The 13762-nt window shown below is 43.4% G+C and overlaps 1 protein-coding gene across 4 annotated transcripts in view; it reads left to right on the top strand.

Moving 5' to 3' along the window:
* The window catches only part of CFAP119 (cilia and flagella associated protein 119), a 104843-nt gene that overhangs the window by 63396 nt on the left and 27685 nt on the right, over positions 1 to 13762 (top strand). For 3 of the 4 annotated variants that reach the window (XM_086928887.1, XM_086928886.1, XM_086928888.1), the window contains 3 exons: positions 8075 to 8191; positions 10823 to 10880; positions 11313 to 11399. In XM_086928887.1, the coding sequence (XP_086785013.1) occupies positions 8075 to 8191; positions 10823 to 10880; positions 11313 to 11399 (262 nt within the window). Of the gene's footprint in view, positions 1 to 8074; positions 8192 to 10822; positions 10881 to 11312; positions 12508 to 13762 lie in introns of those variants that run through there. The other variant, XM_086928889.1, reaches the window with a different exon arrangement.

Below are 13762 nucleotides of genomic sequence, written 5' to 3'. Positions count from 1 at the left end.
TTCTGCACATTCAAGCACCTTGGACCGGAAAACGTACGCTTGTCCCTAATGTAACAAGCGCGAGGCCAGGTGCTGCAGCAACATTACAGTACTCCATTGCCGTGGGCCCAGAGCCATGAACTAGGTTTAAACCTTCTCTAATCTCAGTTCCTTCGTTAATCAGATGCACCGACCAGAGCCGTAGCCTCCATTAGCGCAGCAGGAGCATTGGTGCCGGGGTTCAGAGGCTCTATGTAGACACCCAAACACACACACACGGAGTGACAGTGAGTGCGAAGTGACAGTGAGTGCGGAGTGACAGTGAGTGCAGAGTGACAGTGAGTGCAGAGTGACAGTGAGTGCAGAGTGACAGTGAGTGCAGAGTGACAGTGAGTGCAGAGTGACAGTGAGTGCAGAGTGACAGTGAGTGCAGAGTGCGTGCAGAGTGACAGTGAGTGCAGAGTGACAGTGAGTGCAGAGTGACAGTGAGTGCAGAGTGACAGTGAGTGCAAAGTGACAGTGAGTGCAGAGTGACAGTGAGTGCAGAGTGCGTGCAGAGTGACAGTGAGTGCAGAGTGAGTGCAGAGTGACAGTGAGTGCAGAGTGACAGTGAGTGCAGAGTGACAGTGAGTGCAGAGTGACAGTGAGTGCAGAGTGACAGTGAGTGCGGAGTGACAGTGAGTGCAGAGTGCGTGCAGAAACAGTGAGTGCAGAGTGCGTGCAGAGTGACAGTGAGTGCAGAGTGACAGTGAGTGCAGAGTGACAGTGAGTGCAGAGTGACAGTGAGTGCAGAGTGACAGTGAGTGCAGAGTGCGTGCAGAGTGACAGTGAGTGCAGAGTGACAGTGAGTGCAGAGTGAGTGCAGAGTGACAGTGAGTGCAGAGTGACAGTGAGTGCAGAGTGCGTGCAGAAACAGTGAGTGCAGAGTGCGTGCAGAGTGACAGTGAGTGCAGAGTGACAGTGAGTGCGGAGTGACAGTGAGTGCGGAGTGACAGTGAGTGCAGAGTGACAGTGAGTGCGGAGTGACAGTGAGTGCGGAGTGACAGTGAGTGCGGAGTGACAGTGAGTGCAGAGTGACAGTGAGTGCGGAGTGACAGTGAGTGCGAAGTGACAGTGAGTGCGGAGTGACAGTGAGTGCAGAGTGACAGTGAGTGCAGAGTGACAGTGAGTGCAGAGTGACAGTGAGTGCAGAGTGACAGTGAGTGCAGAGTGACAGTGAGTGCAGAGTGCGTGCAGAGTGACAGTGAGTGCAGAGTGACAGTGAGTGCAGAGTGACAGTGAGTGCAGAGTGCGTGCAGAGTGACAGTGAGTGCAGAGTGACAGTGAGTGCAGAGTGACAGTGAGTGCAGAGTGACAGTGAGTGCAGAGTGACAGTGAGTGCAGAGTGACAGTGAGTGCAGAGTGCGTGCAGAGTGACAGTGAGTGCAGAGTGACAGTGAGTGCAGAGTGACAGTGAGTGCAGAGTGACAGTGAGTGCAGAGTGAGTGCAGAGTGACAGTGAGTGCAGAGTGACAGTGAGTGCAGAGTGCGTGCAGAGTGACAGTGAGTGCAGAGTGACAGTGAGTGCAGAGTGACAGTGAGTGCAGAGTGACAGTGAGTGCAGAGTGACAGTGAGTGCAGAGTGACAGTGAGTGCAGAGTGAGTGCAGAGTGACAGTGAGTGCAGAGTGAGTGCAGAGTGACAGTGAGTGCAGAGTGACAGTGAGTGCAGAGTGACAGTGAGTGCAGAGTGACAGTGAGTGCAGAGTGACAGTGAGTGCAGAGTGCGTGCAGAGTGACAGTGCGTGCAGAGTGACAGTGCGTGCAGAGTGACAGTGAGTGCAGAGTGACAGTGAGTGCAGAGTGACAGTGAGTGCAGAGTGACAGTGAGTGCAGAGTGAGTGCAGAGTGACAGTGAGTGCAGAGTGAGTGCAGAGTGACAGTGAGTGCAGAGTGAGTGCAGAGTGACAGTGAGTGCAGAGTGACAGTGAGTGCAGAGTGACAGTGAGTGCAGAGTGCGTGCAGAGTGACAGTGAGTGCAGAGTGACAGTGAGTGCAGAGTGACAGTGAGTGCAGAGTGACAGTGAGTGCAGAGTGCGTGCAGAGTGACAGTGCGTGCAGAGTGACAGTGCGTGCAGAGTGACAGTGCGTGCAGAGTGACAGTGCGTGCAGAGTGACAGTGCGTGCAGAGTGACAGTGCGTGCAGAGTGACAGTGAGTACAGTCACTCAGCACCACCACATTATCAGTCAGAACCACCACAGCATCACTCAGAACCACCACAGCACCACTCAGCACCACCACAGCATCACTCAGCATCACTCAGCACCACCACAGCACCACCATAGCACCACTCAGCACCACCACTGCATCACTCAGCATCACCACAGCCCCATTCAGCACCACCACAGCATCACTCAGCACCACCACAGCACAAATATGTTCTCTCAATGTTTCAAGCTTTATTACAAATGTCACAAAAAGATGTTAATATTTCACTTCTGTTCTTGGATTTTGTTACAATAAAATACACTGAACATAATCTTCACAAAAGTTATTTACAAAAGTTTAAGCTATTGCCATTATAAATTACAATCACTTTTATTAAGTATTAAAAAAAATTAAAAGCCATTGTTATTTGTAATATCAATACATCTAAGTCACGTAAATACAAATGTTGCATTACAAATGCTATAGGTGTCACATTTGCGAAAGTTATAACTACTGGCATTGTAAATGACAAAGCTATTAATTTAGCTATTTTCAAAACCAACACATAAATGAACGTTTGGTGAATTTCCATTAAAATATTTGACTTTTTTACTAAGATATTATTATACTGTTTTATGCAAACAAAATTTAGATACTGCATAAATAACTTTAATAAAACATATTTTATATGAAGCTTTTTATGTAAAAAAAAAATATAGCATAAAGCAAAAAACAATTGCCATTTACAATGCTAATAGCTCAAACTTAAATAATGCGAGACCTATTGCATTGCAAATGCTTGTTATTTATGTTAAATAAATAACAATGCCAATAGCTCAAATTTGCGTAAATGCGAGACCTATTGCATTGCAAATGCTTGTTTATGTTTGCAAACGGTCCGATTCTGTGAATCAGCCTGTTTGCAAATGCAAAATTGCTTGATACAAATGGCCCTGAATCACAAGCACAACCTGGAATATCCCTTGCCAGTACTTAAATGTAGAAAGGGAGATTCTAAGAATGAGCTCAATGTATTAAATAAGGTGTCATGCTTATACAGCTGCCTTCTCTTTTCATCACGGTCATTAAGACCAATGACTAAGTATTCAGTCAGAAGCAAATATTAATATGTCACAGCCAGTTTCGAGTATAATATTTCCACGAATCTTTTACTCCCACTAGTGAAGTATGCTCAAGTCACTTGCAATTGGTGGCTGGTGCAATTGGAGAATCTGCACTTTGCGGCTCGGAGCTACAGAAATGAAAACAATACTGATAAACTACTAGTTTATTTTCATTTCTGTGGGATGTGCCCTGACGGCTTGAAGTGTGCATGTCAGCAGCACAGGGAGCAGATCAAGCGGGATCGATTGAGCCATGGGCTGCACAAGTCCAATGCTCATATTTCAGTTTTGCTTCTCAATGCATTGCTGGCATAGTGGGCCTGCCACAAGGAGTGCAGCATATCAAATATAGGAACATGCTTGAGCACCTATTTGCAAAAAATCGCCCTCTGTTCCATAAAAAGCCAAGCTAGAGTTCTGCTAGGGTTCTAGGATAACATGCACAGGCTTCAGGAGCCGTCCGCATCAGAGAGGAGCCATGTCAGCCTATCGTTCACGAAGCCGAAGTATGAACCAGCACCTATGAGCTTTTTTATGTGGGAGTCGAAACTATATGAGAGAGTGAGAGTGAGAGAGAGACTGCGACCGCCGCCTAAGTGAGCAATAGGAGCCTGGACATGTGAGAGCAGTCTGTATAGGTGATTGTCGTGGGTGAGAGGGTATTTAGGATATGTGAGGGAGTTATGATGGGCTTTGTGGTGACATTTTAGCCATTTCTACCATAGTATTAGCCCATCCTTGATGTAATGTGGGAATTCCTGGTAATGCCCTGGCCATCCCAGGCATTATACTGGTCGTACCATTACACACTATGGACATTCTCTGCAACATTCTGGCCATCCCGGGTATATTATAGTCGCAAACTTGAAATAATGTGGGCCTTGTCGCTATCCCTGGCATAATAGTAGCTCACTTATATTTTTGCTAAGCTTCACAAGTGAGTATCTCCATTTTATCTATGAAACATTTAATTGCATTTAGCAGCATTAAAAAAGTAGAATGAAACAAAAAAGGTGGCATGAAAGTAAGTTACTTCCATTAGCCTGAGTTATCAAAGCGCACCAAGACCCAAAAAAGGTAACCTCAGTGGACCCAGTACTGCCAGGCTAATATACTCACGCCTTTACTCCTATTCCCCTCACTCTGTTTGGCCCAGCAGTTGATGTTTTGAGTAGGCTCTTCCATCCCTCTAGAGATACATCATGTATTGGAAATATTCAACAACAAGTACACCAGTCATGCAAATAGAACACTAAATCGCCTTGGTCTCATCCTCATGGTGTGTGTTTGCATGAGATGGTCAATCAGAAGATACCACATTATTTTACAGGTATTATGTTGCTCCTTCAAACCATATGTACATTTCTCTATTGCTAGAACTTACCAGTTTATGATATCATGGCATTTTTACTGCCAACAATAAATGTTCCAGCAGTAACCTCCCAAATCTTGATATTGCTTCTGCCAAGGGATCCTGAAGCCCCTGCCGTATCACTCTTGGTGATTGCAGATTTGGACAATCTTGGATTTGTTTAATGCACTGAAGTAGCTCTTTTCAAAATCCCCACAATCATTAACCACTCCCTCAACACGCCCGTTAGGGGTAAAATACCAACTATACATAACCTGTAATAATGTGTTCTGTGATGGGCTCTTTTATAGACCTTTAAAATATGTTCCAAGAAACCCCCGCTCCTCATCACCTTTCTCCCTGACGAATGTATGTGTTCTCATGCGGTTTTGCATCTCCTTTGTGTGTTTGATTCTCCTCCTGTTCGTTTCTAAATGCTCACTGACCCACAAGAGGCACATTTGAGCATAGACAATTCGAAGGCGGTCATATCCCTTGTCACCTTTCTGGTAAATGGATCCATTATCCAATGTTGTAATTGAGTATTTGCTAGCCAGTAAATGCTAGTTAATTTATAATCCAACTTGCACTACTCAAAAGATTTAATATCCCCCCATAGCAACTCTATCTCTATAACGTCTGGCATTTGCCTTCCGTCCATATATAAACGATGGGGCCTTCAAAGTAGGGATAAAATCAGTTATGATGATTTGCGTCAAGGCACTAGTAACCTCTGTAATATATACATTGTGTGACCTGGCCTTTCTCCCCTAGAGTCCTTCCCACATCCACATGATTTGGACCTTTTTTTTGTCAGTTTCTTGTGCCATCCACATTTGTAGTAGGTGCAAGTATGATGCCTGAAAATACTGCCGGAAGTGTTCCTCTGTCTATCACAAGTCACAAGTTTCACATTGGGGATGAAAACCAGTAAAGCGTGAAACATATATATTAATCTTGGAAAGATATTAATCTTTACCATGGTGAGTCGTCCCAACCCTGACATCGGCAGTGCTCTCCACTTGCTAAAATATATCTGAATGCTGCCCTACGTGGTGCCAATTTGCAGTCAGAAACATGGATAAGGAGCTAGAAAGGTTAATTCCCAAGTAAAATAGGAACTTCCTGCATTTTGAAATGAGCAAACTAACTGCAATCCTCGAATTCCTGACCGCGTCCGATGTAATATTTCGGACTTTTCTTTATTCAGTTTAAATCCTGCCAAAGTCTCCAAATGTGGGAGTAATGCCACTAACTTTTCATGGAAGTTGCTAAGGGGTCGAATGAAAATGCAAATAAGAGTGGTTGGTCAAAAAGGTCATCCCTGTCGTGTTCACCTTCTTAAAGCTATCTCATCCGACCAACTACCATTCACCAATATCCATGCTCTCAGATCTTTGTAGCTATAACATATCCAGCTGCAAAATCTGGCGCCAAAGCGGAGTTTGCAGCTACTAGCCATCAGAAACCCTAATTGTCATGGTTGATTCTTTTTCCTGTCTTCAACTTTAACCGCTATCATATTTATATTTGCTGTAATCTTTGCCTAGTAATGTTCCATAATGAAGCTGGACTAATTTGCAACCACCTGCTACTGCAGAAATGTATTTAACTGCAATATAAGAACCTTTGTGATTATTTTGCCATCACTATTGAGGATTGTCCTCCTCAGGTTGGGTGAGGGCGTGGCAAGAGGAATTGAAGGCATTAGCATTGCCGAGAGAGGCTAGAGGAGAGAGGGAAGGTAGGATTAAGAAGGAAGTGATCATTATGTAGGTTTGGAGAGGTTATAGACTAGATAGAATATGACAAGGTTTGCACATTTAGTGAAATGGATAGGCGCTCTGTTGGAGGTTATTGGGGATTGGTGGGGTACAGTTTGCTTTCTATCATGACATTATGACACTGAGAATTGGTAATGGTCAGGAAAGTTAGTGCTTTGCAGTATATTTGATAAATAGGAGTTGAAGGCAAAAGCTGAGGTAATAAAGGGGACTGGAGGCTATTGGGAGCAAGAGTAGGATAGGTCAAAAAGGTGTAGCAATAAGAAGAGTAAGAGAGAAGAGGGGTAGGAACGATACGCAGTCATATTGCCCAATGTACAGGAGAAAAGAAAGGGAAGGCGTATAGAACAGGGAGAGGCGGGAAAAGGCCGTTGGCAATTAATGGGTAAAGTGAGAAGTAGGGTGAGAAATTAGAAAAGGAAGGTCTACCAAAGAAGCATAGGTGAGAAAGATAAGCCATTGCTGCTATATACATTTTGAAAAACGGTGGGGCAGGTTTGCCATTGCATAACCAGATGTTTGTATTGCTTGTAATACAGGTAGATTGCCTGGCACACCCCAAAAGTATGGGAATAGTACATTTAAAATCTCTGGATTTTTAGGGCTTTCACATGAAAAAATAGTGCTTTAAAAATACACAATTTGGCTGCATTATTTCAAAACATTATCGGATGGGGACACACCCAAAGTTAGTCAGGCTTGCTTGTTCGCTCAGTCCTACTTGAAGTAAGTATTTACGACCGAACACTTTTAATGGTCGCCTGCCACCACTCTCAATTTTTGACAGGATTGGCCTATATGGTTCAGGACTGTACCCTTCAATTATGCAGCAATAGTCAGCAACAAATGTATAGCATATGGAACAATCTAACAGGGTTTGCTCTCGTACATAAAATACAAAGAGGTAGGCTTACTAGAATTTTTTAGGGGTATTCACGCAGCACAACCCTAGTTTTATCGAAGTAATAAGCATGAAGTGTCTTTAACTCAATTATCCGGAGGGTGGTCAGCACTGGTCTCCAAACTACTTCCAGGCCAGACCATCCATGAAAGTTCATTGAACATCTAGGGCGGCTATCAAGGAACAGGATCACTTGTGATGAAACATGGTGATAGCATAGGACCAGCAGTCACAAACCGAAAGTTACCCAACAGAAGGGTGATTGACAGCAAACATGCCTTCCTGTGGAGGAGCAAATAAGGCATCTCGGACCCCAAACACACATACACCCACACCAGCTGTGGAGAGAGGCGACTTTCCTGCAGAAGAAATGGATCTGTCACGTGGGTACCACTCGGGTTTTTTTTGTGTCCAGGATAATACACCAGAATTTCAGAATGTTAATAGGGTTAATTTCATGAACAGCTTCATGGAGTGTTAGGTGGGTGCACGGTAGGGTCAACTTCACCTCCTTCATTAATAGATTCCCTCTCATGTTCATAAAAGGTAGAATATCGCAACACACATGCAAATTGCAAGAACACATTTTTATAAATAACACAGCTTTTATTAACATACGATATAGGCCAGGGTTTTCTGTGTTTTCTTTTTAAACCAGTCAGCTAAATCAAATATAAAAGAACATGTGACTGAAAACACCAGTGTAAGTAGATCTTTTAATTCTAATCCAATCTGTCTCCTCCTCAGCGTCCTCCATTCAGCATTGACCTCTTCAACCAGGAGCAGGTGCAGCAAATCACCGACTACGTGATGAACACCTACTTTCGTCACTTCAAGCTCTACAAATATGTCTTCACCCCACAGGTTGGAGAGCTCTGGCGCTTCCTGTTTGGGCTAGGAACTGACTAATTGATGGGATTTTGTGTAGCACCAGATGCTGCCAAATAAGGGTGATCTGATTTCATCGGTAGTTTCCGGTTAGGAGATTTTGTCTGTACCACATTTAGACACAAGGAGCTATCTTGCATCTGCTGGTAGATTCTGGATAGGAGGTTTGAACATTTTGGGATCGCGGCAGCTGTCCCCAACCTCTGACATAATCAGATGTGGTTTTCACCATCATCATCAAAAATGGACAATAGGAGGTTTTGGGAATTGAAATATGGTGGGTAGGAGGACCATATGTGTTTTGGACAAAAAGGATTCCCGGAGCTTTATCTCCTGTATTTCATCAGTAGTATTTTTTGGGGTCCTTTTATTCATGGGTTTGCAGGTATTGTGTAGGTACAGCATGCATGCTGCAAACTGCAGTGTTCCACAGTGATTTTACTGTTCCTCTGTCAGCTTTGTTTGGCTGTCTGGAGCCAGGTATCATGAGCAGGGGCGGCTCTAGGCTCATGGTGGCCCTGGACAGGTAGCGTAGGTAGGGGGCCCCGTAAGAGTGGGTCCGGGTGGGGCGGAGCGCGGAGGCCAGTGAAGGGGCGGGGCCGGGGGGGGGGGGGGGGGGGGTCAGGATGCTTGGAAGTGGAACAGAGCCGGAGGCCGCCAAATCCCTGTCAGGGGCCTCCACGCAAATATGTATCCATCCTCAGAGGATTATTATATTAAGGATATATATTGGCGTGGAGGCCCCTGGGGTTTGGTGGCCCTGTGCAGGTGCACAGCTTGCACATGCCTAAGGCCGCCCCTGTCATGAGTGTTTTAAGGAAAACATCTGTCTGGCTTTTTTTTAAAGGAGAAGAGAGAGGGTGTTTATATGTTATTCAAAAAGGAGGTTGTGCTTACTTTTGGGATCTGTGAGGAGTGTCATAAACCCTCGATTGTTTTGCAGCTGTATTGTGTCAGAATATGATGCGATTGTCTCATGGAGGCACACTGGAATTGACCTGCCAGACATCAGAACATGTGCCAAAATAATGTTGAATAGATTCTACATCTGACTCCCTGTCAGAGAAGTATTCCCAGTACAGACGGCATTGGCTCTCTCTTTTCTTTATTAAGCTTTTGTTGAGTTTAACTGGTACACGCATTGGCCATGTATTAGGATGTGCATAACTGATACACGGGGCCCAACAACATGTGAAGGAGGATTTTTCTTTCACGTCACTGGACCCAAAATAAACTGCATCACCTCACCATTGATCTACAGTAAAGAAAAGCAGACCATGGTCTATGTAGATCCAAAGTTTTAAACTTTATTGTTTTTTTGCTATGATAGCTGGTATTTGAAGTTGGAGCTAAGCAGTATCTGAGTGAGCTGCTCATGTATTGAGGCCTAGAGGAACAGTAAAGTCTCAGAGCCATTCTCTTTCTTTTCTCCTCCCCCCTCCACAGTGATCAAGTGGGTGAACAGGAGTGGAAGCATTCCTGAGATTACTGATTTTCTGTTACATCTTGGTTTTGTCACTTCAGAAGTGGGGCTCAGGTTGCAGTACGTTGGTGCTGAAGAGCAATGACCACCTTTGTAGACTATGTAGGACCTCATTGGAGATGAACGAATATATGTATTTATGTGTACATGTATGTACATATATGTATGTGTATATAGACACGTACACCCTTTCTGCTACGTAGGAATGATTTGAACGAGGATGTGTGGTCCCTTGGAGTCTGTAAATGAACATGTTGCGTGGGGACAGTGTTTATTGCGGTCAACAAAACAAGGTGAATCTAGGGAGTACTCCGCTGCGATATCAAGGTTTTTTTTTAAATGAGGACATTTTTGTTGTCATTAGTGGCTAGTTTGAAAGGTTTGGTCATTTTCATGGCATTCAATCCATATTAGTAGGGTACCATTGATTTCCTTCATACACTGTTAGTCTTATTGTATTGCTTACCATGTCGCACCTTACAACATTTCCAAAAGTGTTAGACAATTTCTTACTGTCATGTAAAGCTGTTTGCAGGTTGTTCCTCCTATTTGTCTGGGTGGTTTTAGTTCTTCTCACAGGTATGAATCCTAATTTGTGGTCTTAGAGTAGGGTGCTAGTTCGATTTGTTGGATGACGTCCCTTTCACAAATTCTGCTGATGGTTTTGACACTGATCTGCAATTCACCAGGTCCTTTCATTGTTAATTGGCTTTCTTTTGGCGCAGAGTCCCATGCTCGTGTAAGGCTGGGTGTAACTTTGGACCAGGTAATGAGGGGGATTGCAGGTTCTTAAAGGAAGATATCCTGGTGGTGGGCAGCTGGAGCTGATGATGGCTTCATCTTGATCATGAATTGATCATGTTCCTAACTAACATATGGACAAATGTACTCATCCTTGTGCATGGGCGGTTTGGCAGAGTCAACAAAGACAAATTAGTTAATATGTTGTTATCATTGGTTTTTGTACCATGTTTTGGTCTTCTATTTTTATACCCAGCTCTGTCCTAAACAGTTGATTTGCTCACATGCCTATCAAACACACCCGAGTTCACGCTGCTAGGCTCCACACATGGGTGCATTATTATGATTGCAAGCATATATTCTGACATAGTCTCTCACTTCAGGTTCGACTGGACATCTCAATCTCCTATGAAGGACTCGATGAGCCGGACACCCTCATGGGTAAGTGACCTTAAAGGCTTAGCTTCTGAACGTGTTAAAAAACAGCAGCCAATTTTGTGGGGAATGTGGTTGTTGATCTTACCAAGAGTATAAGAGTGCTGTTTGTGATGATAGTGTATGAGCGCAGGCTATGAGGGATGGAGCACAGGCTATGAGCAATGCTTTCTGTTGGGGATGTTGTAGAGGGTTTACTTTGAAGTACGACACAGTAAGGTCTGTAGAAAATAATGTAGGAATCCTGCCTCCGGAACTGGCTCAGTAACATTGTGGGAATTAGTGTAATGATACTGGCTATTATGAAAGGTTTGGAAAAATTGGGTAGGGTGGTCAGAGCTACGGGCTGAATGTATGGTGTCAGAGCAAAGGTCTTTGTGCCTTCAACAGTCTCAATCCATGATCATGCTTGGAAACCAGATGATCTATCTCTTTCAGAGGAACAGTCACCTCGAGACAGTGAAGAAGGGCCGAGTGCTGTGGATGAAGAAGAGACTGATGCAGAGAATGTGAAAGTTTTAGAAAGTAAGATATGATCTAGGCTGGACCCAACAAGTTCTAAATGCTGAAGCTAAAATGGCCAGAAATACCAATGGAATTTTCAAGTTTTCCTCCAAGTGGGCTAACCGGCCAATTAAAGAAATTATAGAGATATACAAGGCTAGAGAAGTGGCTACTGTTACCTATGGTGCCGGCCTTTGGGGGTATACCTCTAGTAAGCAATTGCAACTAGAGGAGAATAGTTTCACTAAATGTTTACTCTGCCTACCCACTTCTGCCTCTAACTTTATAGTTCATCAAGAGTTGGGACTACAATATTTAGAGGATTTGCTTTTAGTAAAGCCTTTGCTCCTTTGGTTTTCCATCAGGTCAACGGCAGACTAGTTTCACCAAATTGATAATTTTAGACCGTTTAACTTTGGTCAATGCCTCACTTATTTTTTGGGTGTCATATATTAATTCTTCTTTTAGCACTCTTTTTAAACTGTTAGTGTGGGATGATAATAATTTGATTAAAGCTACTTTTACTGGGCGTAGGACGGATCGTAGAATTAGTTTGGAAATGATGGAAACAACAGTCCCCATGGATATGTCTCTTTCATTGGAGGAGGAATATACATGTTATCTGTTCCGAGTTACTAATAATGTACACCGATATGTGCTGACAAGGCTTCGTCTTGGCATTGTGCACCGTCTGGTATCTTTTCCCTCAATTAAGTTGTGTCCGGCTCAGTCGATTCCCTGTCCATGTGATGGTACAAGTAAGCAGAGCACGATGCACTTTATACTATTCTGTAGTTTTTATTCTGCTTATAGGGGCCACTATCTTAAACCACTTTTTATTGCACCGAATATTAGAAATTACAAAGCAGCCTTGCATTATTGGTTATTTTTAAATGACAATTAAGTGTGTTTTAACGTTGCTGTTTTTATTTCAGTGGCTATTAATTCGAGGAAAAGTATCATGTATTAGATTGTTTTGGCCGGGGGAAATAGTTAATTATGTATCTGTATTATATCCTATCATGAATGATGTATTATATTTTATCTTGCTATATTGTGCTGTTTTAATTATGTTTTATGTCCTATTATGGCTGTTTTTTTTAATTAGCTGAATAAAGTTTGAAACTGACCTTATCTAGGCTTTTATCATGTTCTACTCTGTGATGTTTTTTCCTAAGTAAAAGGTGGGCACTGGTGTTGGAATGGCAGGCACACATCCACCCCCACCCCTGGCAGAGCTTTCATAGACCATGTGGGAGGCTCTTTCCGCTGCTGTTGATTAGAGAACAGGATTTGAACCAGGAAAAAGATGCTGCAGTCGGTTTCACAGTTATTTTGCCTGGTACCTGCAAAGCCGCTACATTGTGTGTTCCCTAATTTCTTGGTGATCAAGTGGCTTGACCCTATTCTTGATACCTATAGCTACAAAATACACTAATCAATGCAGACTGCAAAAATAAAGACCAAAACTCCTATCTACAAAAAAAATCGACTTGCATGTACTACAACCATGAAGAATGTGCCTTCAAATGTGTTAGGACTGGAGTTAGAACAATTTAACCCACTTCTATAATACAGTAGGCGTCAAGTGAGTGTGGATAGATTTCGGAATTTATAACAAGTTAATATTTGTCTACAGTCTTGATTTTTCAAGTTCTACATTTTTAGTGGGAGACAGATTCTCTAGTTTCTTCCGGTGAGGTTTGAGGCGATCCATTTGAGGGAGTCTGCCTGAATTCTGATGTGCTGGAGTCTGCTGATCAAGATGTGATGGGAGATGGTGTTAAAGGCGGCTGACAGGTCCAGGAACAGGTGAAGGCAATCTTGGACATCTCTGTTGAACTGAAAAGATCAGTCCTGCAGGCAGTTTCTTAGAAAAAACCTTCTTAATTAACTTGTTTGACAACCACTTTGGGACAGGTGGTTAGATGGCTCAGGTCAAAGAGGCAGTATGTTTTTCATCTTCACTTATTCGGATTCCACTTCTTGTAGGTTCAAGGATACTGTCTCCCTCCTATGAGGGAGGTAGTTTGGCACAGCACAGAGAGGCTCTCTCTCTGTTCCATCCTGCATTGCTAGCTCTTAACCTGAAGATTCATAGTGCTTGAACCTTCCACATTGCTGTGCAATGATCTATTTCAATTTCAAACTCCTTCTCCATGAGGGGTATAATTACAAAATAGTAATGGCTGCTTATGCTGCACACGGCACCAGTGGCTGTACTGTCTTTAAGTACTTAAACAATAGGTTTTATTAATAGTGCCCATTTTGATGGTCACGTTTTCTTCTCAACCACTGAAGGATTAAAGGCTAAGTAAACTTGCCTGGGTGTGACCCTTTGAATTTCAAGCCTATTGGTTATTCCCTCCACCTACTTACCGCCT

The sequence above is a fragment of the Lissotriton vulgaris genome, chromosome 7, assembly GCF_964263255.1.
Source record: "Lissotriton vulgaris chromosome 7, aLisVul1.2, whole genome shotgun sequence".
In the NCBI taxonomy this organism is placed as follows: Eukaryota; Metazoa; Chordata; class Amphibia; order Caudata; family Salamandridae; genus Lissotriton; species Lissotriton vulgaris.
Note: the sequence above shows the minus strand (reverse complement) of the source record. Positions and strands in the feature narration are given on the sequence as shown.